General features: G+C 40.2%; 1 protein-coding gene across 1 annotated transcript in view; it reads left to right on the top strand.

Moving 5' to 3' along the window:
- The window catches only part of LOC118411613 (AP-4 complex subunit epsilon-1-like), a 66121-nt gene extending 40940 nt beyond the window's left edge, over positions 1 to 25181 (top strand). The window contains exon 22 of the mRNA XM_035814078.1: positions 24969 to 25181. Within this exon, the coding sequence (XP_035669971.1) occupies positions 24969 to 25135 (167 nt within the window). The 3' untranslated portion in view covers positions 25136 to 25181. The remainder of the gene's footprint in view (positions 1 to 24968) is intronic.
- The last annotated feature ends 391 nt before the right edge of the window (positions 25182 to 25572 follow it).

Below are 25572 nucleotides of genomic sequence, written 5' to 3'. Positions count from 1 at the left end.
CTGGAAACTGACATGTGGGGTCAGGGAGTCTGACCCCTGGCCTCGGGATCCGTCAACTGTCAGGTACAGCTGCACTGGTAGAATCTACCAAACCAGGTTGGGGGGTTGTAATGCTTCAGAAGTTTTTGACAAGAATGCCTCGGCTATCCCTAAACTAGCTGCTAGGGGGCCCAAACTTATGTCACCAACTCCTGAGCACAAGAGCTATCTAACACCCAAAATTCGTGACCATACCATGTTTAGAATATGAGAAAACACACCCGGAAGTTGCGCTGCAGTACCAAGGGAAGCCGCTAGGGGGCCCATCATCGAACTCCCCCTCCGTTTTCCAGACCCCTACCCACCTACCAAATATCATCAGCGTCCGTCGAAGTCTTCTCGAGTTATGCTGTCCACGGACAAAATTTTGCAAGTAAACCGGCGCCTGCACTTCCATGAAAGCCGCTAGGGGGCCCAAACTCGCAGCAATCACTCTCTGCTTTAAGGGGTCCCTACCGCTCAAAAATCATGACCGCAGCATGTCCAGAACGTGAGATATCAAGCATGGAGGGTCCGTTGCAGTACGTTAGCAAGCCGCTAGGGGGCCCATTATCGAACCCCCCCTTCGTTCTCCAGACCCCTACCCACCCACCAAATATCAGCTGCATCCGTTGCAGTCTTCTCGAGTTATGCTGTTCACAAACAGGGGGAAAACACACAACCGGACCGAAAATATAACCTTAGCCATTCTGGCAAAGGTAAAAAGGCTTCACTGATTACCTATCAATGTTCTACTTGCACTGTCTGTAAACAAAAGTATACGTAGTACAATGTGGTTTTTTGGCGACGCCTAGGGGCGAGCCTAATAGTATAGTTTACGACCGTTTGACAAGAATTCCCAAGATCTCGTGAATTTGTCCACAGGCATGTGTAGTTCCATCATCCCTTTTGAGGGGAATAACTCGGGAATGGGTCGACGGATATTTGGAATGTAGATAGCTTCAGAGATGCCGTACATAATTAACAGCTAATCATGCAAAACACTGGATTTCATGTTAGAATGCTCAAAAGTATGCCATATGTAACTCAAAAAGAGAGAAATATTAGGCTTACAGTTAAGGATATATCCGATTGGCAAAAATCCCCGAAATTCCACAGCAATTCGTCCCCGCGTGCGCAATTGCACCATCCTTTTGAAAGGGAATAACTCCGGAAGGGGTTGACGGATCATCGTGATGTTTTATATATAGATAACTTTCAGAAATAAGCCTTTAGGGCTATTCATGCAAACCAGGGGCTAATTTGCATAATCAGTGAGCACAGTATATTGACACAGGACTTTTGCTCTCTCATTTAAAACAACGTATTATTATGCAACTTTAATGGGCGAAAATCCAATAAAGAAACCGTTCTGCTGGAGATGTTTTAATTTCTATTACAAGAGCACTTATCCAGTAATCAATAAAAAAATACCCTCAAAATCTGACCGATGGATCGATTTTTATAATATCTATAACTGCACAGAAAAACTATCCAGAAAGTGGGGCTTTCCTTCAGTGACCCGCTTACCGCATTACTCAGGACAAACAAACGTACACGTCCGAGAATCGCCAGAATGCCGAAACTTTTCCAACCGATCCTGTCAGAAATACACAACCTTTCATCTCAAATCCTTCGATATGACATGGGGGCGATAAAAGGCAATTTATCACCTACATAAACACACGATTTTGGGCCCCATTTATATTTTGGAAGGATTTACGTTTGAGTGCCCACCGGCGGAGTAATACCGGAACGAGACTTTAAGCCACAGTATTTCATTACTACCAGAGGGCAGTTAAACATGGCATATGTAACTAGAAAAGAGAGAAATAAATATCGATTGATATCAATTATGCAAATTGCTACCTAATTTACATAATTAATGAGAAATTGAAATGAAAGTGTTAAATGACAAATATTCCATTTTTCGACATTTGGTACCAACATGTACGTTAAGCATGTTAACGTAAGTCATGCAAATTAGGGTCTCATTTACATAATTTATGAGAAAATGCTGCAATAGCTTTTTTTGCTAAGACTTTCATACCTTGAACACATTGTTATTTAGGTAGAGGAGATCAACTAATATCTTTTGTGCAAATGAGGACCTCATTTGTATAATTAATGAAAAACATTTATGATAGGTCACTCTTCATAAGAGATCACATTTCTTGTTAACAGCAATGTCCTACAAACATCCATCACGTAAAACAATCTTCATGCATACAGCTAGGCGAAATTAAAGGATAGAACACAAATACAACACACCTACAACAACAATTATTTATACTAATTTAAACATTAAAACCGTCGGCATGGCAATAGTTTTTATTGCCATACTTATTTCATCTATTTGCGAAGCAGTGAAGCAGTGACACTGTACTTTTACAGTAATGTGGGCCATCATTTACCTTAAAAAATTATATGCACTATAAAATTGTGTTTGTTTTCACTTTGTCCTTAATGATTCCCTATATCATCTTAGTATTTCAGTTCAGTTCAGTTCAGTTCATCCTCATATGAGGTGCCATTAACGATGTCCGACCATTCATCTCTATCTAGCATGGGGGCTAGCAAGTTGTAGTCGGACTACTAAGATGATATAGGCGGGCGACTTTCTTAAGTGTCAGGTTCGGTCGTCCCCTTTTTCTCTTCGCTTCAGGTTCCCAGAGGAGAACTTCGGCGGCCAGCTCCTCATGACGTGCTACATGGCCAGCAAGAGCAAGTCTTCTATTCTGAATAGTTCTAGTGATCGGGGGAAGTCCAATTGTACAGTTTTTTTCCGATGCGACTCTGCCAGGGTACATTCAGAGCATAACGTAGCAGACGGGTGTTACGTATACCATCCAGTTTCTTGGACAGAGATTTCAACTTAGTATTTTAACTACTGTAAAAACAACACTCATACACACCACAAAAGGTATTCAAGATGTTTATCAATATGTAAATTAAACAATTATGATACCTTATGCCCTCTTTCAAAGTTGTAATATGTCTCTATTTTGCACCTTTATATCATGTGGTTCTACACACAAAAAAGTAGTATCATCAGCAAATAAAGTCAAATATCTGTTACACAAAATGATTACACCCAGTGCTTCAGCAGGTTCTTCTGCATCTTCCCTTCCCTGGAGGCTCTGTTGGGACCAGTCACAATGATGGTGTCCTGCAAGTCTCTCCATGCCCCCGGTACAAATTCGTCGGTCCTGGCCTGGATCTGCCATCTCGCGAGATGATCTGTTTTGTCTGGACTCAGATGCACCTTCGTATTTATTCCAAATCCGCGTCGATCACGCTATCAGTACGCGTAGTATGCGCAACCCGATCGCAGAACGTACGGTGCTAAATCATTATCTATGTGGGCATTCGTTATATGGTCGTTTATGATGTGTTTTGTGTCTGCGCTGTAAGTACGCTACGTACTCGCAATACCGCGATATCCGCGTATTACTGCGTATAAAGCGTAGATAGCTTGAGTTATGTTTCATATAGTTAAACATTAATTATGGTAATTGGATATCTAATCTACATAATTAGGATACATAGATTAAGAAAGATCTAATTTGCATAATTGTATAGCTATTCCACCATGTAACATTTGTAACTGACGAAGAGGACAACACTATAGATAAACATTATGCAAATGAAGACATAATGTGCATAATTAATGAGAAAATGCTATAATCAGTTGTAAATGACGGGGATTTTTTACTTGTAGCATTTCGGGTGAGCATTATTTACCAATAATTATGCAAATGAGGGTCTTATTTGTATGTCAGTTATCTGGGCGGAGGAGATTTTTGGCCAAATAATTTGCCATAGGATATCGTGGTGGTTCTGCAGCCTTGTTTATGATGCTGGATTGACAGTTGGGGTGGATAAAAGGGAATTCTTAACCGCTATGTACGCACTTTCATGCAGCCGTTTATTTCTGGTAGGTACTCTGGTAATACATGAATGAGACCTTAAAGTCTTTGCACTCTCCATAATAAGCCTTGATTATTTGGCGAAGGTATGTGTTTCGTGGAACTCTAATTAGTCATAAATTGTTGGATTTTTGAGGGTCTCTGAGGGACACAACAAAATTAGCTGGAGGGGTTTACTTATATGGCTGTTCATAGCCCCACATACAAAGTAAGAGTTAATTTGGCCGACCCAAGCCTTCCGACCTTTGCCTGGTTTTCTCGTCCAATGACTCTTATCGTCTTCAGCTTCTAGGAAGCGAGCCCCAAATCAAATTCTGAGGCTATGATCGATGAATGAGTTGTCCAGTTTTTAATAGGAACAACTACCAAAATGCAAGATAACAATTCAGTATGTATTGATTTCTTTCAACGAAACAAATAAATCACTTTCATGTGATATTGATTACACTTCACAAAAATGCAGTTTCAAAACAATCCGATAGTATGGTTAACTCAAACAGCCTTAATAAAGTAAATCATCTATAATGTTTTTAATGTAATTTTCCATCTGTCTAAACAGACGCCCTTGTACCACAAGACATGAACAAGCAAACAGAAAAACGCGAGAGGGAAGCAACAGCAGAAGATGTGCCCGGTAAGTATAATGTAATGTTATTGAATTTTTGCGCTCAAAGTGGTGGCAAACCTACGTCTTTTTTTCCTGACATAAATATCTGCCTACAACAACTGTTACAACAAAACTCAGATGCATGTTCAGGGAGACAGTTCTGCTGCAGTACCAAGGAAAACCGACAGGGCCCCAAAAATGAACCTTGACCTATCAGTTGTAACCTCCACAATCTAGCCAGACCTGAGTAAGCTATGTTGACCACAAATAGTCGGAAGCAAACTGATTCTGTGCAAGTTTCTTCTCTGTTGACAGGATCACCGTGTCAACAGTAGAAGTTTTCTCATGTTTGACAGGATTTTTTCTGATAATAGCGCAAGAATGTTATTGAAAAATCATTCGCTGAATATCAGTTAAATGTCTTGATGATATGGTACTTTGTAATAGGTTTCGCATATTATTTAAGAAATTGCTAAGTTCTAAGCTAATTAAAATATGTAAATCAAGTTCTTATATCTAAGAATGTTCATAATGTGACCAAGAATGTTAATTATGGTAGTCCATGTTTCAAGTTTGTCTCTTCTACACCCCATAGGCCGCTGAAAAACATTACAAATTGGCCAAATAGGCAGATGACTCGCCAGAGGAGTAAAGCTTTGGAGGGGGAAATGTTGCCCTTGCTTTGGACTTATTCTGCTGGCCAATTATTATCTTTTTTTCCGAATTCTACGATCTATATCACAGTAGGAAGGCCTGGTATATGATGTTTTTGGGCAAGATTTTAGTAATTGTCTTTTCCACTCTTTCTATAGCATTTGCCTTTTCCATAGACCACTTTTATGATTTTACTCTTCCCAATATTGAAAGTACACTACGTTACGGCTGGTTATTCATCGTTCTTTTCCTCATGCTATAGGAAAGAACAGCAAAAGGAAAAGGAAGAGACCAAAGAGACGGAAAACACAGAAGTCTCGAGAGGAAGATTTATCAGATGAATCTGTTACATCTTTCAGTGTCAAAGAAGGCCAGACTGGTAAGTTTATAATTAGTACACGGACATCTGTTATTGTCCGTACTCCACAGAAACGGAGATATTGTTACCAGTTTGCATGTTTGTTTGTTTGCTTGTCTTGCTTTATATGTTCCTGTCCCTTGAATTATAGCTAAATCATCAGAAGACATATATCTTTTATCATGAGTCAGTTTGTTTTTTATTCATGCTGCTTTTGCTTAAACTTTTTTGTCCATGTCCAGGTGACAATCCAATCCTCACTTGTTTTCCACGTGTTGCCAAAGCCGTTGGGTCCTCATGGGGAAAATTTGCTATCCAGCAGCTGGGGTTGAAAGCAGATGACCTGATGAATATTCAAGTGCAACATACCAGCAGCCCAGAGCAGCAGGCGTTAAAGGCCTTGGAGCTGTGGAAGAGCAGGCGTGGCAGGAAGGCTTGTATGGTGACGCTGATGAAAGCTCTCAGGGATGGAGGATTTCAAGCTATTGCAGGTTGGTGAATTAAGGGTTAATGACCCGCCTGTTCCTCGGTGTATATTATGTCATAACGCCTGGTCATTTGCTATAACCACCGAATAAAAACACCAAGTGAGCGAAGCGAACAAGGTGGATTTATGAGGTGATTATAGCAAAGGACCAGGCGTTATGACACCATGTACACCGAGGAACAGGCGGGTCATTAACGTTATTACCATATAGCCTACCCAAACTTGCAAACTTCTGTATGACACATAGATCCCTTGGTACTATACGTGTGAATTCCTTTGCCGAATTTCTGAAGATTCGCATTTGGTCTTTGGTACATACATTTGTAAGGAGATTAAAGATTGCATTTTGAAACCAAAATTTCCACAGAAAATATTCGAAACATTGTCTTTGTCTTTTTAGAACAACAAAACTCATTATCAATGTTAACAGAAGGAGCCCCATTCCCCCATGCAGTCTGTACTTATTACCTTCACCAAGAAGGTTATGTTTTGGTGCGAAAATTTTTGTGTGTCCCAGTATGTAGGTCAATCTCATATAACTTTGGCAGCTGTGGATGTAATGTCGCGATATTTGGTATTTGAGTAGCGGTTGCGTATACCAAGGTTTTGAACGAAAATGGTACTTCTGTGACTTTCTGTCGTGAGTGCAGCGGGGTGAGAGTGTTTGTGTGTGTGTATTTGCGGACAAGATCTGTGGATCGTTTTGCATTATATTTGGTAGTTATTTAGGGGTTTGGAAAACGAGAGTCAAGTTCGATAATGGGCGTCCTGGCGACAAGTTGCGGTACTGCAGCGGAGTGTCGAAGTTGGCGTTAAAGTTATCCTCAAGTGGCAGGTTCAGGATTTTTGGTTAGCGGATACGTGTTTGGGCAGGGAGTAAGTAGTGTAAGTTTGGGCCCGCCGGCGGCTTGTATTGAACTGCAGCGGGCGATATTGTTGTAATGTTTTGAAGAGAATAAGTGTAGCAGGGGTTGGTTAATTTGTATTATTTTTGGTATGAACATATGTTAGGTCATGATTAAAATCCTGGGATAATCCATGATTAAAAATCTGGGCTTCATTTAAGCAATTAGTTTAGAATAGGAATATATCAATTTAACCTCAGATGCTGACCTATTTTTTTTATAACTCTAAGCTTTTGGGTGGCAGCTGTTTGGCAGATGGCTGCAGTTGATGACAGCTTTGCGCTAGATTTTGTTATTTTGCGTGCCATAATGTTTATTTGTTTGCGGGTGAGAAGGGCCACTAATCTTTCTCCCAGTCTCATTATCACCAGGAAGTGCTCATTTGGAGTTTTTCTAGGTCTCATTCATGTATTAAGTACCTACCAGAAGTAAGCAGCTGCATGAAACTGCGCATATATAGCGGTTGGAAATTCTCTTTTGTCCATCCCATTGTCAACTAACTTCCAGGGTCAAAGTGATTAAAGCTTATTCAAAAATTTTCATTCAAAACACAAACCACCACGCTTTCACTTTTCCATGCCAAGTAAGGATCAACAAAATAAGGAGGAAAACACCCCTTCACCGTATTAGTATCTAATACAATCATGTTGAATAAAACCTTAAAATCTTTGATAAGGGCATTCTCCATAATAAGCCTTGATTGTTTGGTGAAGGTATGAGTTTCGTGGAACTCTAGTTTTTGGTATGTTTATACCTTGGGTGATGATTAAAATCCTGAAATGTATTGTATGCAAATCGGGGCTTCATTTACATGATAATTAGAAGAATGTGTAAATCCTGAAGGCGACCTCTTTTCTTTTTGGACAGTCAGTGCTCAGTGTCTAACCACATCTGTGGCCCAGACTTGTGTAGTTGATGACATATTTGTGTCAGCAAACATGGATGTTATTTTTGTTGACACATTGTTTATTAGTTTTCATTTTGCAAGTGCCAGTTCTTTGTTTGTGCACTATCTTGGTCAGGCAGAAGTGATTGATGGGAGGGGGTTTGTCCATTTTGATGTGAGGGGGTGTTTTTCTCCCTATTTTGGTGGTACTTATGTCTTTATGTAGGTCAACAGTATAATTGGAGAACTGATCACTTTTCCATGCAACAAAATAAGACCAAAAATGCGCATTCCCTCTAGGCACCTTAATACATCAATAAAACCTTACAATCATTGATAAAGGCATTCTTCAGAACAACCTGATTGTTTGGTGAAGGTATGTGTTTCGTGGAACTCTAGTTCTCTCTGCTCTGGCATGTTTCGCCCCTTTTGATTGGCCAATGCCTGCATATACCTTACTTCCTTGTGTGTATCGCTACTTCTGATTGGTCAAAATGAATCGATTTGCATCGACACTGGTGCCGTTTTCAATGCAAATCGACACCGGTGCCGGTGTCGATTCATTCTGACCAATCAGAGGAGCGATACACACTGTCCTGGCCGGAATGTATGTGTTACGGCGTCATAACCAACGTGGAATGGGGCCTTCTGATTGGTCCGCGGCGCCTGGGTATATGATAATGTGAAATAGCATGTATGTTTTACTTCCTAAAATTGACATCTATCGGAAACTAACACTCTATTGTGAAGTATAGGACTCCTTTAAATCCCAACACGGAAATGAGTAAAAGGAATTAGAGTGAGTCTTACTATACGTTATCGACAACTATCGCCGTCAAAAGTATGTCTTCAAAATGGCACGTTCAGTTAAAGGCGTTCGAACGTTTATTGTGACCAGTATAGCTTAACCATCGCCGTTCAAATGACGAAATTTGCCCCTGTGCGCATGCCATCACCGTGGAATAGTTTCACATGTGCGAATCTCTGCAATTCGCATAGAGGGTCTTCTTCTTCTTTTTCTCAGTGCCAAACCTCATTTGGTTAAGGGCTCAGGCACTGGGGTGTTGGGATCATTTTCTAGGTGCAGGTGGTTTGTGGGGCTGGTTTGTGGCTTTTGGCTCCTAAGTGTTCTTGATGTTCTTTTCCTATCAGGTTGATGTACGAAGTTTAGTAGTACCGTCAAACGGACGTCATGCATGTAAACATGTCTTTAACACTTGAAGAATTAGATGGAGTTCCAGATGTCATTGCTGAATACAAATATACTTTATATATCCTGATGATCTTATAGACACAGGCTGTGCTATTGATCGGCGAGTCCCTGTCCAAGGAGAGAGGGGATCTTAGATTCCTCAATTTGATAGGAAAAAATGATTTCAATAACCTTGTGCTGTTTTTGACAATAGATGAGCTTAAACAAGGAGTCGACAACAAAGGACTTGGTGTACAGAAACCTGCAGATACCCCAAATGACACCATACAACAGACAGGTAAAATTCTATTATGTTCAGATACTACTAAAACCATTACTCATCATTTTTCTGTTTCAGTGAATTTCAAATAAAAGCTTAATTCAGATTTTTCTGGAACTTAATGATCACAATGTTTATAAACGATGATACAATACAATACAATACAAGATGCAAAGCAAGAAATCAAAGATCTCATACATCGGTGATTGTTAAGAGCAAATGTCTGTAAGAATCAAACTTACTTGATAGTACTTGGCCCACAACCCCTCAAAATAGCTTTCTTTCCGGTCAAAACTCATTGTTGCCATGGCAACAGCCCAAACAAGTTTTGAGGCCATTTTCACAAATTTTTGCATGTCAGCAACATGGAAATTGGCCAAGTTTAGGACCCGATCATCGCCAAATGTTTTAAAGCAACGAAAATTGGAAAAGTGTATTGTTAGAATGGTGTCTAGGCTTGTACAAAATAGGTGTGATGTTGATGTACATGTAGCTTTCAGTCCAAGGGCAGCGTCAAAACAATACCATGTTTACAGGCATCAAAAAACGTATTTTTTTGCCCAACATTGAGGAGCAATAAGTCTCAAAGTGGTAAATATTTTTGCTTGAAATTTATAACAATAATTTTTTAGGTATAGATACATAAAATAGCTATTAAATGAATTCTTGCAAAGTTTGGGTTCTTATTTTGTTAGCGTGTGGTTGCTACCAGAATAGAAGTAGGTCACTTTCCGTGATTTTGAAAATATGTGATTTTTTGCTAACTTTGACGTACGACATCTGACAAACTAAGATGTTTCTGTGGTTCATATTTCTGTCAAATGTATTTTCTAAGCCGTATGGCTGTCCCTGAAAGTAGGTCATTTTTACACTTATCCCCAGATTAGGATTTTGGGCCGTCTTTGAGGTGATGAAAACACCAAAAGTAAATTCTATTTCTGACTCCACTTTTAATCAGATAAAGACCTTAGCATTGTCTGCTGAATGAATGGTTTTAAAGTCCGGGGTCTTGTTTCATTGCCGTGTACACGTAATTGTTTCTGAAAGTAGGTCATTCTGACACCTGTCACTAAAAATGGATTTTTGGCTGTCTTTGAGATGCAGATAAAACATCCAAGAGATTTTTTCTGACTCTACGTTTTATTGGGTATACACCTTATTGTTGTCTATCAAATGAATGGTTCAAATGGGTGGGTTCTTATTTTATTGCTGTGTCGCTGTAAATAAAAGTAGGTCATACTTTACACTTGTCCCAATTTTTGGCTATCACCGACCATGCGCTGATGTTTTTACCTGGTGTATCAAGTTGCTCGATGTTGTACATAGGGCTCAGGTAGTAGGTTCTTCAGTTATTTTGGTGCGTCAACATCCGGTGTAGAAGTGTGAGGGCCCGGCCCCCTCATTACAGAAACTTAGAGATTATTCAGACTGATCATTATGCTTACCATACATTTTAAAGACATTATTCATTACATTATTCCATGTATCATGATTTGTGTATATGGATACGCTTTATATATATCATGGTCTTAAGTCTTGTGATCGATTTACTGTATTTATACAACAAATGTAGTGACAAATACCGCATTGTATTTGGGATTATGATTATAGTGGTTGAATAAAAATTGAACTGTTGCTAAATGGTAGTTTCTTTGTCTTTGACTAAAAAGCAGAGTCAGAAAAAATCTCTTGGATTTGTTTATCTGCATCTCAAAGACAGCCAAAAATCCAATTTTAGGGACAGGTGTCAGAATGACCTACTTTCAGAGACAACTACACGGCAATGAAACAAGACCCCACACTTTAAAACTATTCATTCAACAGACAATACTAAGGTCTTTATCTGATTAAAAGTGGAGTCAGAAATAGAATTCACTTTTGGTGTTTTCATCACCTCAAAGACGGCCCAAAATCCTAATCTGGGGATAAGTGTAAAAATGACCTACTTTCAGGGTCAGCCATACGGCTTAGAAAATACATACAAACTTTAGCAAGCATGCAGTTGATAGACAATATTAAGGTCTACATTTGACAGAAATATGAACCACAGAAACATCTTAGTTTGTCAGATGTCGTACGTCAAAGTTAGCAAAAAAATCACATATTTTCAAAATCACAGAAAGCGACCTACTTCTGGTAGCAACCACACGCTAACAAAATAAGAACCCAAACTTTGCAAGAATTCATCTAATAGCTATTTTATGCATCTATACCTGTTATAAATCTCAAGCAAAAATATTTACCACTTTGAGACTTATTACTCCTCAATGTTGGGCCAAAAAATACGTTTTTTGATGCCTGTAAACATGATATTGTTTTGACGCTTGCCATGGACTGAAAGCTACATGTACATCAACATCACACCTATTTTGTACAAGCCTAGACATCATTCTAACAATGTACTTTTCCATTTTTCGTTGCTTTAAAACACTTGGCGGTGATCGGGTCCTAAACTTGGCCAATTTCCATGTTGCTGACATGCAAAAATTTGTGAAAATGGCCTCAAAACTTGTTTGGGCTGTTGCCATGGCAACAATGAGTTTTGACCGGAAAGAAAGCTATTTCGAGGGGTTGTGCGCCAAGTAGTATCACTGTGCAAAATATGAGCCAAATCGATTTTTTTACCCTGAGCGCTGTTGTTTGATTCTTACAGACATTTGCTCTTAAGGAGTTTTTGTCAATGTCTTGTTTTATTCATTATTGCGTGTGAGGACTTCAAATTGCACCAAATAGCTTGTTTATCATAGACAAGACATTGAAAGGTAAGTAGGACTCTAAGGTAGCGTTATATTTTTGTATACCAGGGGATGATGCATGTACACTTTGTTATAAAATATATTGTGGAAAAGTTTTGTTCTCGACCTAAGACACATTTCAGTATCACACTTACATCATTTGGTTACTGTTATATTTCACTCCACCATACCGTAGGAATGGGGGTGAAATATTTTGTTTTTGTCCAGTTTCTTCTCCCCTGACAAATCTTCAAAGGATTCATCCAGGACGTTCCTAGTCCAAATAATCTGAAATTTAGCACAAGTGTAGATTGAACCAATATCCCAGCTCTTTTTTAATACGTGATCTTAAATAATTCAATATAAGTTTTTTTTGCCATGTTTACACCTGAAATGTACATTTTTACTCCTCTGCCCTGCTATTGCCACCAAATGACCTGATATTTGGTATTGGCGTTTCTTGAAATGTGCCCATTGGAATACAATTACACTTTTGCCATACATTACTTGCATAATTTGCTTACTTTTGCAATTTTTGGCGTGCCCTGGTATTACAACCAAATGACCTGAAATTTTGAAGAAAAAAAAAGTCCTTTAGACACACTAGTATGCTCAAATGACCTTATTATCACTTTTAGTACTAAATCACTCCAAAATGGCAAATTTGGGCCATCCATACACATGTTGGCTCCTGTGCCAAGGTATTTGACCCAAATGAACTGGAATTCGGTACAGAAATGCATTTTATATATGTGCATACAATTACCACTTTTGGGTTGTTTCTAGACAAAAACATACATTTGGGTAAGTCCAATTTTTGTGTGTGTTGGAAATCACTTCTACCAACACAGATGAACTATCACGTTAAAGATATGCATTTTTGGCTTCTGTGCCCGGGTATTACAACCAAATTAACCAAACTTTGCTATAGACGTGACTGGGAGATATGCCAACAGGACGTTATAAATACTTTTGACATGTTATACTTCCGAATGATTTATTGGGGATTTCACTGTATTTCTAGACCAAAATGTGAAATCTAGAAGAGTACATTCTTGCACAGGGGGACATTTTTTTAATTCAGTTTTTTTACTGGGGTGATTGTGCAAAAGTGCATATTTTGATTTAGTAGTGCTTTGGGACTGGTCTATTTTACATAGCTATGGTATTGGAAGAGTCAATGCTTGCTCGGTAGGGTATACTTTTAGAATTAACTTTGGATAGAATGAGTATGAAAAAGTTCACTTTTTGAACAGAAGTGTTTTGGACGGTTCCTTTTTCCGATACACAGATCGAGGGGCAACCACTATTACCGTGCCGAATTAAATATGCTGTATTAGCTCGAGAGCAAATGTCGGCCTTTCTAGTTCTCTATAATATTACTAAGGATTGTTGATTGTTACAGATGCGAGGAGGTCAATAAAAATTCGGAAAAAGGCGAAGGTTAAAAAATGGGGGCCACGTTCATGCCAGAAGAGTCGAGGGCCCCGGGAAGAAGATCTGGTTCAGAGGGTGTAGCAGTGCCAATGGAAGGTAAGAAAAAAATCTTACAAACTGCCAGATTAGCTAGCCTTGGTGCCATCCTCCGTTGTGACCGTCGGCTAAATCTTTTCGATTGCAAACGCCGTCGTTAACTAGCAGAAAGATTGAACCAGCGGTTACAATGGTACCTATATGCAAATTGGCAGTAATGCTTCTTATTTTGTTGACGGAATTGGCAGGTGCTTCCCCTATCAAGCCAACAGGAAACGACAAAACATAACGTCAGTTTCTACACCGGGCAATGATAGGCTATGATTTCTATCACTATATAGTAGTATAATCATGGTTACTTCATAATCAATTTAGCCCATATTGAGCTTTCGAACGAATATACGCTTCAGTTGACAAGAGATGTGTTGAGGAAGTCGTCAAAGCCGTCAGTGACAATTGGAACGACCTGGCCCGGGAGCTGGACTTCAAACACAATACGATCAAAGTAATTGCACGCGACCAACACAACCAAGATCACAGGTGCAGAGAGGTGCTTCAGAAATGGCTAGCCGATAAGGGAAGTAAAGCTACTCTTCAGGTTCTGAAGCAGGCACTCTGTAACATTGGCCACAGGATGACTGCAGAAAGTTTGCAAGGTTAGGTTTTAGTTATAGACATCATTAATTAAAAATCAAGTGCCACATTCATAGCAATATCGCAGTAATCACTCAATATATCTTGTCTGCTGTTGGCGTTGAGATGTTTCATTGCAGATATTGCTTACACCAAATGCATAGTTTCCCTTAGTGTTAATGAAATTAATGGCCTAATGCCATGTCATCATAAAAAAAACATTTTAACACTTTGCTTGTATGTTTCTTTCACAAAACTATACTTATTTTCAACAGGAAGTGAAGCAAAAAGAAAGGGAGAAGATCCAGATCAGATTATTTCAAAAAGTTCGAAGAAGCCGAGGACCAAACCTGATCCTGTAGATGAACCTCACGAAACTGAAGAACTCGTTTCAGCCGATACCCGGGTGGAAATCTTTTACAAGCTCGTTGACAAATGTAAAACGATTTTCCACAAAGAGGTTCTCGCAGATGTAACGAAATTTGAACAGGCTGTAAACGCGTTTGACCTGCATGCTAAAGCATATACATCACTAATTTCGGACGCTCAAAACCACGAAATGGTCATGGCAAAGGTGACCATCAGAAATAAAGCTATTGAGGAGATAGCCAGGGTCCAGGACGAAATTTTTACAGACGAAATTCTAGAAAAAACTGAAACTTATCACCACTTTGCGATCTGTTTTGAAAAATTCAGTGCCAGGCTTAAAGAGGTCGCGCGCGGATGTGTACTCTGTTACCTCGAATTTGAAGATGCTTCATGCTACGACACGTTTCTAAGCGGCTACAGAGACGGACGTGTGTCCGAAACCCTGACCCAGGAACTGATCACAGACGACATGAGAGCGAAAGGATGGGAGAGTCTGTACGTACACATCACACTGCTGGGAGTGAATGGAGGACGTCAAGAAGAAAGTTTTTCCGATGAGGGTAAGATTGATAAATCACCAATAAATACCAAGCCAGTGTTCACCCGTTTCATGCTTAATGCCCAATTACTGCTTTCTTGTTTTTGTGGAAGTGGATACAAGCTAAAACGGATAGATGACTGTAGCAATTTACTACAAACAGTGGGTTTTACTTATGATGAATGATTTCCTGTAATTATTTGGTTACAGAACATGTTGGGGGACACGACAAGACAGACGTTCTGGTTCCTGAACTCAAAGCAGGTGATCCTGACTCGGATGATTCAACAGATGAATGTAATGTCTACTCAACCATGCTGAAGCGAAGTGAGAACATATTTCACCCAGGGAATGTGAGGAATCCAGATGAGTTCGAAAGCGCACTTACCGCGTTCCAAGAACATGCAAATGTCCTTCTTGGATTAGACAAATCAGATAGCTATTCGGAAGGACCGCGACTTGGAATAAGCGCGAAACTACTACTCAAAAGCAGAGCTGATCGGCATGTTAGAACAGTGTCCGAGACGTTATTTACAGAAGCCGCCTTTAGAGACCTTTCAACCTACACGAGAGTTGTTAAGTGTTTTAAGGCTTTTTCCGCCTGTTTAAAGAGGTTAACACGTGGCTGTTTGCTTTGTCACCTCGAATTTGAAGATACTTCATGCTACGACACGTTTCTAAACGGCTACAGAGACGGACGTTTGTCCGAAACTCTGACCCGGGAACTGATCACAGACGACATGAGGGCAGAAGAAGGCGATGATCTGTACGTACACGTCACACTACTGGGAGTGGATGGAGGATGTCAAGACGGCAGTCTCTCTGATGAAGGTAATCTTAATTTTCTGTGACTGTGTGACACAACGTATCAGTCAAATGAACAGTAATATTTTCAAGAAATGTTTCTCCCAAATCTGTGAATGCCTGTTATGTATTCAAATTATAACCCTTGCATTTACTTTACATTAGATGAACCAAAAGGTCCTGTAGGGAAAAGCCAGGTGGGAATAAGTATATCCGGATTTCCAGATGTCTTCAAACAGTCTTCAATTAAGACTGAACCAACCCAAAACCTTCCATCGTGCAGCTACCCAATGGAAATAGAGGACACAGAAACAACTTCACCATTGAAATCACAGCAGCCTTTTCACTTTAAAACGGAACTAGTAAATAGACCACCGCCATTCGACATTGAAGGGATGCACCTCCTTGTCAAGGCAGAACCACATTTCCATGCGAGAAGAGAAGATCATCACCATAAAATGGACCAGTCAACGACTGAAAACAGCGTCCAGATAAAGACAGAAATGGGCACTGGTGTCCGGATAGAACAAACAAATCTGATACATCAGGATCTTCAACAGGACGACCCCTTCTGTTATCGTAAGTACATCCAGTGTTTCACAATCACATAGTGATTCCGATATGGCATTGATTCCATTTTTTCATATGGACATTGTCTACACATGTCAAGCATATGCTTGTTTTATATGCATTTCTATTGACTAATTGGTGTTTTTTAAATTTCAACGATGCCTAGCTGGGTGTACAAGTTGTGATAAAGTATGCCACCATGCTAACTAAACAGATTTGCAGTTGCTGACGGCGAGGAAACTGTTGCATCGTCACAGCACACAAATAGGATACAATTTTATAATTGGTCAAACCTTTTCTCTTTTTTCCAGACTGCTACTACCGGCTGATGGTGTTAGCCGACAGACTGGGTCCCTACTGGACATGGCTGGCCTTACAGCTGGGATTCACCAGTGCAGACGTGGAGAGGATCAGCAGCACATATCACCCCAGCCACCATCCCCACTGGTGTCTGTGGGAGTGGGTACAGAGGGAACTGTGGGGAGCAACAGTGGACGCTGTGTTGGTGGGACTGAGAGCAGCTGGCCTGCACCAGATAGCAGGTAACATGTGCAGTTGGTATATGCTAATTATTTGCCGATTGATTGCTCCTTCTAGGTCATGAGGCCTACTCTATTTAGTAGATGATTTGATGTGTATCTGAGACCATCGTCTTTGCGATTTCAGTTATTTCAAAATTTTATTCGTAGATGACGTAGAGACCGGTGCGCTGTTCCAGAACGATGCCGACGATGGGTCATGGGGGTCAGGGTGGAAAGGTCAAGAAGCTAAAGGTGACGGGTCAAGTTCAGATGGAGATACGGATGATGGTGAGACGACATGCTGTGTATTCTTTGACAGTTACATTCAGTAGAGGGTTTGAAAACACTGTTTTTACGCTGTGGCTATTAACACACTGAGTGTGTCGCGTAGTGTGTCAGTGCTCATTTTTCAATACTCTCTGGTACAAGGGCACATACATGTTCACTTTTGCTGGTACATGCCTTCAAATTGGTATATTGCCTCAGATGAAGACTCTGGTGGTGCAGTACGTAAAGCAGCTTCACTTTCAAGTACAGCATACGGTAAGTAGTTGATGACCTCCAAAGAATTCTAATTCAATGCTAAAATAACAAATATACTGTGCATTAGATAGTGACGTGAAAGTAGTCGGTGACAATTTGTTTGATATCGTTTGCCTAATTTTACCTAATTTTAGTTACTTTAGTTTCATTTTTCTGGTGGGAAAGAGCTTTTAACGTGAAAAACTGCAAAATTCAAAATTGGCCTTAATTTGCATAATAAATGAGGAAACTTCATGAATCCTCAGTTTTTGTGTGCAAATGGGGCTAATTCACATAATTCTTATGATTATAAAATCGCATTAAAGACTTGGTGGTAAATGATCTCAATTTTATAAAGGTGAAAATCACCATGCATGGATTATGTAAATGTGGACGCCATTTGTGTCCTTAGTTGACATGTTAAAATGAAATTCTGCTTAAGGAGGCACATTTCACGTATTCCATGGATTTGTTATTTGGGTAGAGAAGGCCATCACGTACCATGACATTTACAACTTTATTTCCATAGAAAATGAGACATGATAAAATGAGAACTTCACAAAAGCTCCAAATATATCATGAGCTCATCAAGTTATGAGGTTTCGGAACTCTTGGTTTCTTGAAATCGCTTCATCTTTTTGGTTACTTCACTAATAGGGCATTATAAAGCTGATGACAGCTTATCAGGTGACACTGACAGAGACTTATCGTCATCTGAGCCTGGTGTTACCCTCAGCAACATGGAGGGAGGAGACATTTCTGAGGACGATGGGGCATCTCCGAATTTCGGTAAATGGAACAATTATCTGTTCTATTGATCTTTCTTTCACTGTGATCCAACAGATTTCCGTTGGACAAAGACATTCTTCAGGTGGAACGAATTCCATGCACACCAACATATTTCTCTTTTGCATGTAGTTTTTGTTACATCTTACTCAAATGAAGCCGATGTTTTAGAATGATGGGAATTTATGTAAGTGATCGAAAACTTAAAATTCTCTCTTACTTTATTTCACTAGCAGACAGCAGCACTATCGGCCAGTCAATGTGTCCAACTGGTGAAGACGCTTTGGCCTGGGATAACTGTGTCAAAGACTTCTTCAAGACTGATAAAGACACAACGAGGGCTATCCAGCAGAGCTGGCCAAGTAGCTTACTTGTAAAGCATCTCATCAGGGACAGGTTTTTCCACCCTTACTTGTGTGAATACTGGAAACAGTATCAAAGCTTTCCTGGTACATTATCAACTTTTGTAGAATTTGTTACAAAAGTATGTACAAAGCAGGTTTGCCATAAGAAAGGCATGTATACCGATTTCGAGACTATCTATGAAAGTCAAAGCCTAGTATTGGGAAAGATAGCGTATACCAATGAGGCAAACAACCATCAGTATCTTGTAGGTCAAAGCCAGCTGGAGTGGGCTGATATTCAACAGTCTAGTCTTGGGTTGTTACAACCAACATTCTCTGCACCTGACTGCAGTGGTTCTTTCCGGTTTGTTCACGACAGCATACGACAATTCCTCATTGCAAAGTGGATATCGCAAATCCTTAAAACTACCGCTGATCATGAGAACCAAGTCAGAAATTTGCTCTCAGTTGTTACTAGTCTTCCTCTCAGTTGTTACTGTGTTGCCCATCTGCTGGGCCAATCACAGTGTCACAAAAAGCAGCTAATTCAGTTTGTTAGTTCACTCCTTCAATCAGATAAGGAACCTGGGGAATTCAATAATTTATTACATGTTGTAACTACAGCTGTGGAATCAAAACAATTAGATGTATTGGCACCTGTGGTAGAAGTCTTGTTTCCAGAGAAAGCACTAGATTTGCGTCCCCTCCCAGAAATCTCCTTCCATGGACTCCACAGCCTGACACTTTTCATGTCAAAGACACCATCAATAACGGAGATAACGCTTCCAAACATAATGACATGTAAGAACCTAGTCAAACTGTATCCAATCGGCAAACACGGAGTTGCCATAAACATCAGTCCCCCCGATGAAATGCGCTGTTTAAGTTACATACCGCTTTTCCAAACAAAGTACGGCAATGCTGATGTCCAGATGGAACAAATAGATCTGATGCATCAAATCTTGTACTTCACAAGATGTGACAGAGGCTTACTAGTTGATGACATACAGAGGTGTCTTCTGTACTGTCCTTCACTGCGCGTGCTCAGTATTCAAAAGACAGAAATTGATACTACAGCTTTCTCTGAAATTGTCCCATATCTTCTGTTCACTCCGTCACTCAACACTTTAGCTGTACGCGGCAATAGTACATCGTTAACGAAGAGTGTAAGAGAAAAACCAAAATCAGACCTCAGACACGACCACGTTGGTGGGGAGGAAGGGCGTGATCTTGCAAAATATCCAGATTCAACTCGGAACATGAATGAAGTAATAAATAGTTGTCCTGGTGATGGAGTCTTCCTTCTTCAGCTTCCCAGCTCGGAGGAGATAGATCCCAGCTACGATGAAATTAGTGATGCCACAGTTCCTGATCTTGTCAAAGGTCTTGCTGCATGCCAAAACTTAAAGAGGATGACGGTTAGTTGGAAGAAACCATCTGTTAGAAAAGATTTCTTACCTCCCCTCCCCTGCTTGGAGGAGATAGATCTCAGTCATAATGCAATTACTGATGAAGCAGTGCCTGGTCTTGCGAAATTCTTTGGCTCGTGTCAGAACCTGAAGAAAGTGGACCTTAGTTACAACAATTTTTCTATCAGGGAAGATTTCTTACCTCCACTACCCTTCTTGGAGGAGATAGATCTCAGTCATAATGCAATTACTGATGAAACAGTGCCTGGTCTTGCGAAATTCTTTGGCTCGTGTCAGAACCTTAAGAAAGTGGACCTTAGTTACAACAAGTTATCTATAAACTTCTTACCTCCCCTCCCCAACTTGGAAGAAATAGATCTCAGTCACAACAGTTTTTGTGATAATGCAGCGCCTGGTCTTGCTAAATGTCTTGGTGCGTGTCGGAACCTGAAGAGGTTGAACCTTAGTTGTAATAAGTTGCTTAATACCATAGGAGATTTTATACTTCCCCTTCCCAGCTTGGAAGAGATAAATCTCAGTCACAATGTCATTAGTTGTATGACAACGCCTGGTCTTGCCGAAGGCCTTCGTTCATGTCAGAACCTGAATAAACTGAACCTCAGTCATAACAAGCTGTGTTGTCGCCTAAACCTATTACCTTTCCTTCCCTACTTGGAGGAGATAGATCTTAGTCACAATGTTATCAATGATGACGCAATGCTCGGTCTTGCTGAAGTTTTCGGTTTATGTCAGAAGTTGAAGAAGGTGAACCTTAGTTGTAACAAGTTGTCTGAGATGGGATATGTTCTACCTTCCCTCCCCAACTTGGAGGAGATAAATATCAGTCACAACGATATTGACTATATAGCAGGGCCTGGTCTGTCGATATTCCTTAGTTCGTGTAAAAACCTGAGGAAGGTGGACCTTGGTTTTAACAGACTGTCAGATGTTGTAGAAATGATAGAAGCTCTTATCAACCTTCCCATCCTGACCCATGTATACATTCCGGGAAATATCATCACTGACAAAACCCTCCCCACCATAGCTGCATGGCTGAAGGCTAGTACATCTGTAGAAATTGTTTGGCTTAGTAGTAACAGGTTCAGTGCTGAAGGGGTCAGAGACTTTATAAGAACAATGAGGGCCAAGGCTTACCGGTTGTCGGATGACCTCCTGTATGACGGTAACAAGGCTTGTGAGGATGAAGCTATGGATTCAGGTGGGGAGGATGTATGGGGACAGGAACAACATTGGAAGGGTTTGAAGAAAGAAAAAGATTTGATGATTGTGAAGATCGGGCAACTGAGGGTTTGGATTGATCACAGAGGTCACATGTCACGTAATGCACAGCAAATGTCACCCTAGCTTGGCTTGCCCTGGCAGCATATGTATCAGTTTTATTCATGTCATGCTAAAGGCACAATGCAACTTTTCTAAATGGGATTCATGTCACCATGATAGAAATAGTACCTAACAAGCAAACTGTGACTGTGAGGGGTTGTTCATTACAGAAATCAACATAGAAAAAATATCTTAAAAATTGCTCCCGATATTCTGCAAGCTATATTCAGTACTGGAAACTTAAACCTTTCATGTCCAGACGGGAACCTTTGCAGAAATAGCGCCACATATAGTTTTCCCAGTATCACTCAGAAGGTTGAAAGTTGAAAAAGTGAACAGTAGTGGTCATGAGAACAACTTATAGATAACGGATCACTTCACTAACTTTAGTGAAACAGTTGCTGCCAAATACCAAACAATGATCATGACTGCCAAGGCATTGTGGAGACATTTCATCATGCCATACGGTTTCCTAGAAAGCTACATTCAAATCAGAGCCCTAACTTTCAGTCAGCTACCATCAGCGAGATGTACAATCTAGAACAATAACTCCTTATCATCCCGACTGGAATCGGTAATGGCAATATTTAATAGAATTTTTCAAATATGTTAGGAACTTTGACCTCCTAACAAAAGGAGATGGACAGAATATCTACCTGAGTTAGTCCACTCGAACAATAACATCGTGCATAGCACTACAGGGTACTCTCCGTATTTCCTAATGTTTAGCCGACCTGCACGACTACCTGTTGATCTTGCGCTCCGTACACGTCATTGAAATTCAGCCAAATGATGATATTCCTGTATATGAGGTTACGCCTGAAGGGGAGATAACCCTACAAGAACCTTACACCGTGACATGTTAACCCGGTGCACGTTTGCCCATCTGGAAGTTAACCGTAGAGGTAGGCATGACCCACCGACTAATGAACTCTCTGTAGACAAGATAAATGATACTGAAGGTAACCATAAAGACAGTAACAAAGATATTGAAGATCAGGAAATACAAGTCTTATTCGTGGCCGAATCTGTAGCACCAGTAAATGTAGCCACAGATCCGATCGTAAATTTCCCGGTTGACAATACTGATATTCCGCCGCACGGACCGACAGAAGCTATACCTGCCCCAGCAGTGTACCAATCGATAGGCATAGAAACTGGCAAATAAAAATAGAAGCAAGTCCGACTATGGCTTTGAAATCACTTCGGCAGCGTGCAAACGGATTCCTACACCCCGCATCTAGCGGATAAGACCATTAAGACGAGATTTGAACATAATAACTACAACATGAATCATTCAGATTTCCAGCCAGTTCAAGGTTTCAGAAGTGAGTTGGTGGGGGTCGGTAATTCGTTCTCTTGGAAACCCAGACTTCGGGGACTGAATTTTATTCAGATGGGAACGATTTCACCGTAGTTAGATAGATGAACTGGTTGGTTGTCTTGCGAAATGTGATATAAGATAAGCTTGTGTATGCTGGTTTAAGTTAGTAGAGACCACCAGGAACATGAAGCGAGATATGCGCTTGGTCATCTGAAGTTAGGAAACGAAGTGAAACGTAAGTTAGAGCAAGTATTTTAATCTTCTTGGTTAAGGCGGTCGGACTGTACATGTTGCGTTGTGTGTTTTCGTCCTTCTTCCCCATACAGACACTGTGAGGATGGTAGGACTTCACGTCACTTTGGGACCCCAACCGTGTAACGTCACCTGCTTCTTCCGGAAAACGGCTCGCAAATGAACTTCAACCAGGACTTCTACAGCGCAAAAGTGTTCAACACCGGCGGTACATCCGACAGGGCCCCGGAACATGCTATCGGAAGGATCATCGCAAGTTCGGGACCTGTGTGCAGTATGAAGACAGGCCTGGGGACGAGTCGAGAGGATCGAGAGAAAAAACACGAAAAGGAACAGAAGAGAAAAGTCATGACCTGACGTTGGACTTAAAGATATGAACAAACTGTGAATCTTTTAGATCTGAGAACGCAAAATGTTTCATTGAAAAAAGTTGCAACTTGTCCATGTATATTAAGTAACGATAGTATTCTTGTATTGTTACAGTAGTTGATGAGCGTCGATTTTATAACCCGCAATAACACGTAAATCATTCCGATTTGTTCTAAAGTTTTGTAAGTTTTGTGCCACTATTGATTATGTTTGTAATTACGTCGTCGAAGACGGCTCCAAATGAAACGGGAGGATGTATAAGGGTGCACCAGTACTACCTTGTGATTAAGCTGAGTTTCCTGTACTGTCCCAGATTGGGTAAGTCACCAAATAACCACTAAAGATGTACCGATAACTCATTGTAAGATGTAAGTCTCAAAATCTGTTATGATATGCAGTTTGGCTAGCCTTGAAAATAGGTAAATAAAATCTGAAACATCGACAATATTTTGTTGAAGAGTGATATTTTACCGTTGGATTGAACAAGTGAAAGTGAAAGTAATATCGAAACAGTTGATCTCCCTGAAGAGCTACTCTTTCACTGTCATGACAGAGAAGACACTTATAATGTACAGTTTTACAGGCTCACTCTGTAAATAATGTACATTATAAGTGTCTTCTCTGTCAAAACTCAGGGTTAGACAGTTTTTGGAACAGTCATCTTGATGACTATGTATGGCCGTTGTATTTGGCCCCGTGTACATATTAAACGTCCCTGAAATGTCACTAAAGTAGCAGTCATCATGGACATGTTACGAGGCAGTCTTGGGATCCATCCTGTAGATATCATAGGTAAGATTATTTTGATCAACCATTACTATTGAATATACTAAAAGGGTGTGCTATAATTGGAAAAGTACTTGACACCAATTTCCTAACTAGTGCACTCGACTCGAAGCTCTGTGTAGGGACATACCTTGCATTTGACATTAAATGGAGATTTTTGAGCATGTCAAAGAGCCCCCTTTTGTTTTAGGAGTAAAGCGACTTCAAAACTTGAGACTCAACCCGGAGACTCATCTTTCGAAAAAAAATTACCGAAACAGAATATTTCGTGGAAAAGGGTGAAAACTTGCCTCCAAGGCAGGGTGACAACGTCACGCCGAGAAACGCCGGGTTATGAACCCGCCTGCCAAACAAGTCCACCAACTTAAACATACATTTAAAGTAAACTACCATTCAAAACTTGAGTAAAATCAAGGAGGTTAAATCTTTAACCTCCTTGGTAAAATAAAACCAATTCACTAGAAGCAGTGCAATTAGATGCTTCTGTACAAGCACAGATACACACTAATCCCCAAAATTCACAGAGGCAACTCTTTGCAAGCAAAGAACACTCTCTTCGTACACAACTTCACAAGCAATGCAAGCAAGACAACGATTACCAAACAGTGAATGGACAGAGGGATATGCCCAGCCACTTACGGCAATACAAAGCGTCACAAGCAGAGAAGTTCCAAAGACACAAGAAGATAGCAAAGTCACAGGAAGTTTACAATACACTTATTGATAAGATCCTTTCCAGTGTGAGTGTATAAATTAAATCTGTGCGGATATGCATCTTGTAACTTATTCAGTACAAACCTGATGTGGTAGGTCTTGAAGCATATTACAAGGTATATGATACAGTACAGCTGTATCCATGTTTGTTTGTTTGTTTAGGTAATGAGGCCATAGCCAGCGGAACCCTCCTGCAGCAGGGCCTCTGTCTCCTCCATGTCAAGGTCACCACCAAGGTCAACACTAGCACCGTGGAACTGTGGGTAAAATTCAACAGCCAGCTCTTCACTGAATGTATAGCTAGGGAATGTGCTGCTATCTTCAGATGACTCAAATATCGTATTGTATCCCCAAATTTCTATAGCCTATAAATCATACATTCAAAGAACCTTTTAAACGATCAAATCTTCATATCATAGATTGCAAAAAGATATTGGAAAACGTATACTAATGAGCAAAGTCTTGTAAAGTCAAAGAAAAGTTTTCTTATAACTTAGATTTTATAATGAAGGTAACTTTTTGGGCTTAACTTATTTGTGCGCGTTTGCATCAGTTTTGGTGTGCCCAGAGGATGTTATCCATACAATGAAATCAACATGAGCTGATTATAAAAGCCTGCCTAGAATACCAATATTACCAACTATAGGCACAGAACTATGAGACTTGGACAGTCAATATATAACCACTTACTATTGAATTCGTTGTGTGGTATGTCTTGAAATGAAATTTTCAAGGCTAGTCTTGTAAATAGCTAATTCAACCTAAA

The sequence above is a fragment of the Branchiostoma floridae genome, chromosome 3, assembly GCF_000003815.2.
Source record: "Branchiostoma floridae strain S238N-H82 chromosome 3, Bfl_VNyyK, whole genome shotgun sequence".
NCBI lineage: Eukaryota > Metazoa > Chordata > Leptocardii > Amphioxiformes > Branchiostomatidae > Branchiostoma > Branchiostoma floridae.
The sequence above is the reverse complement of the archived record's forward strand: the minus strand, read 5'-3'. Positions and strand labels throughout refer to the sequence as shown.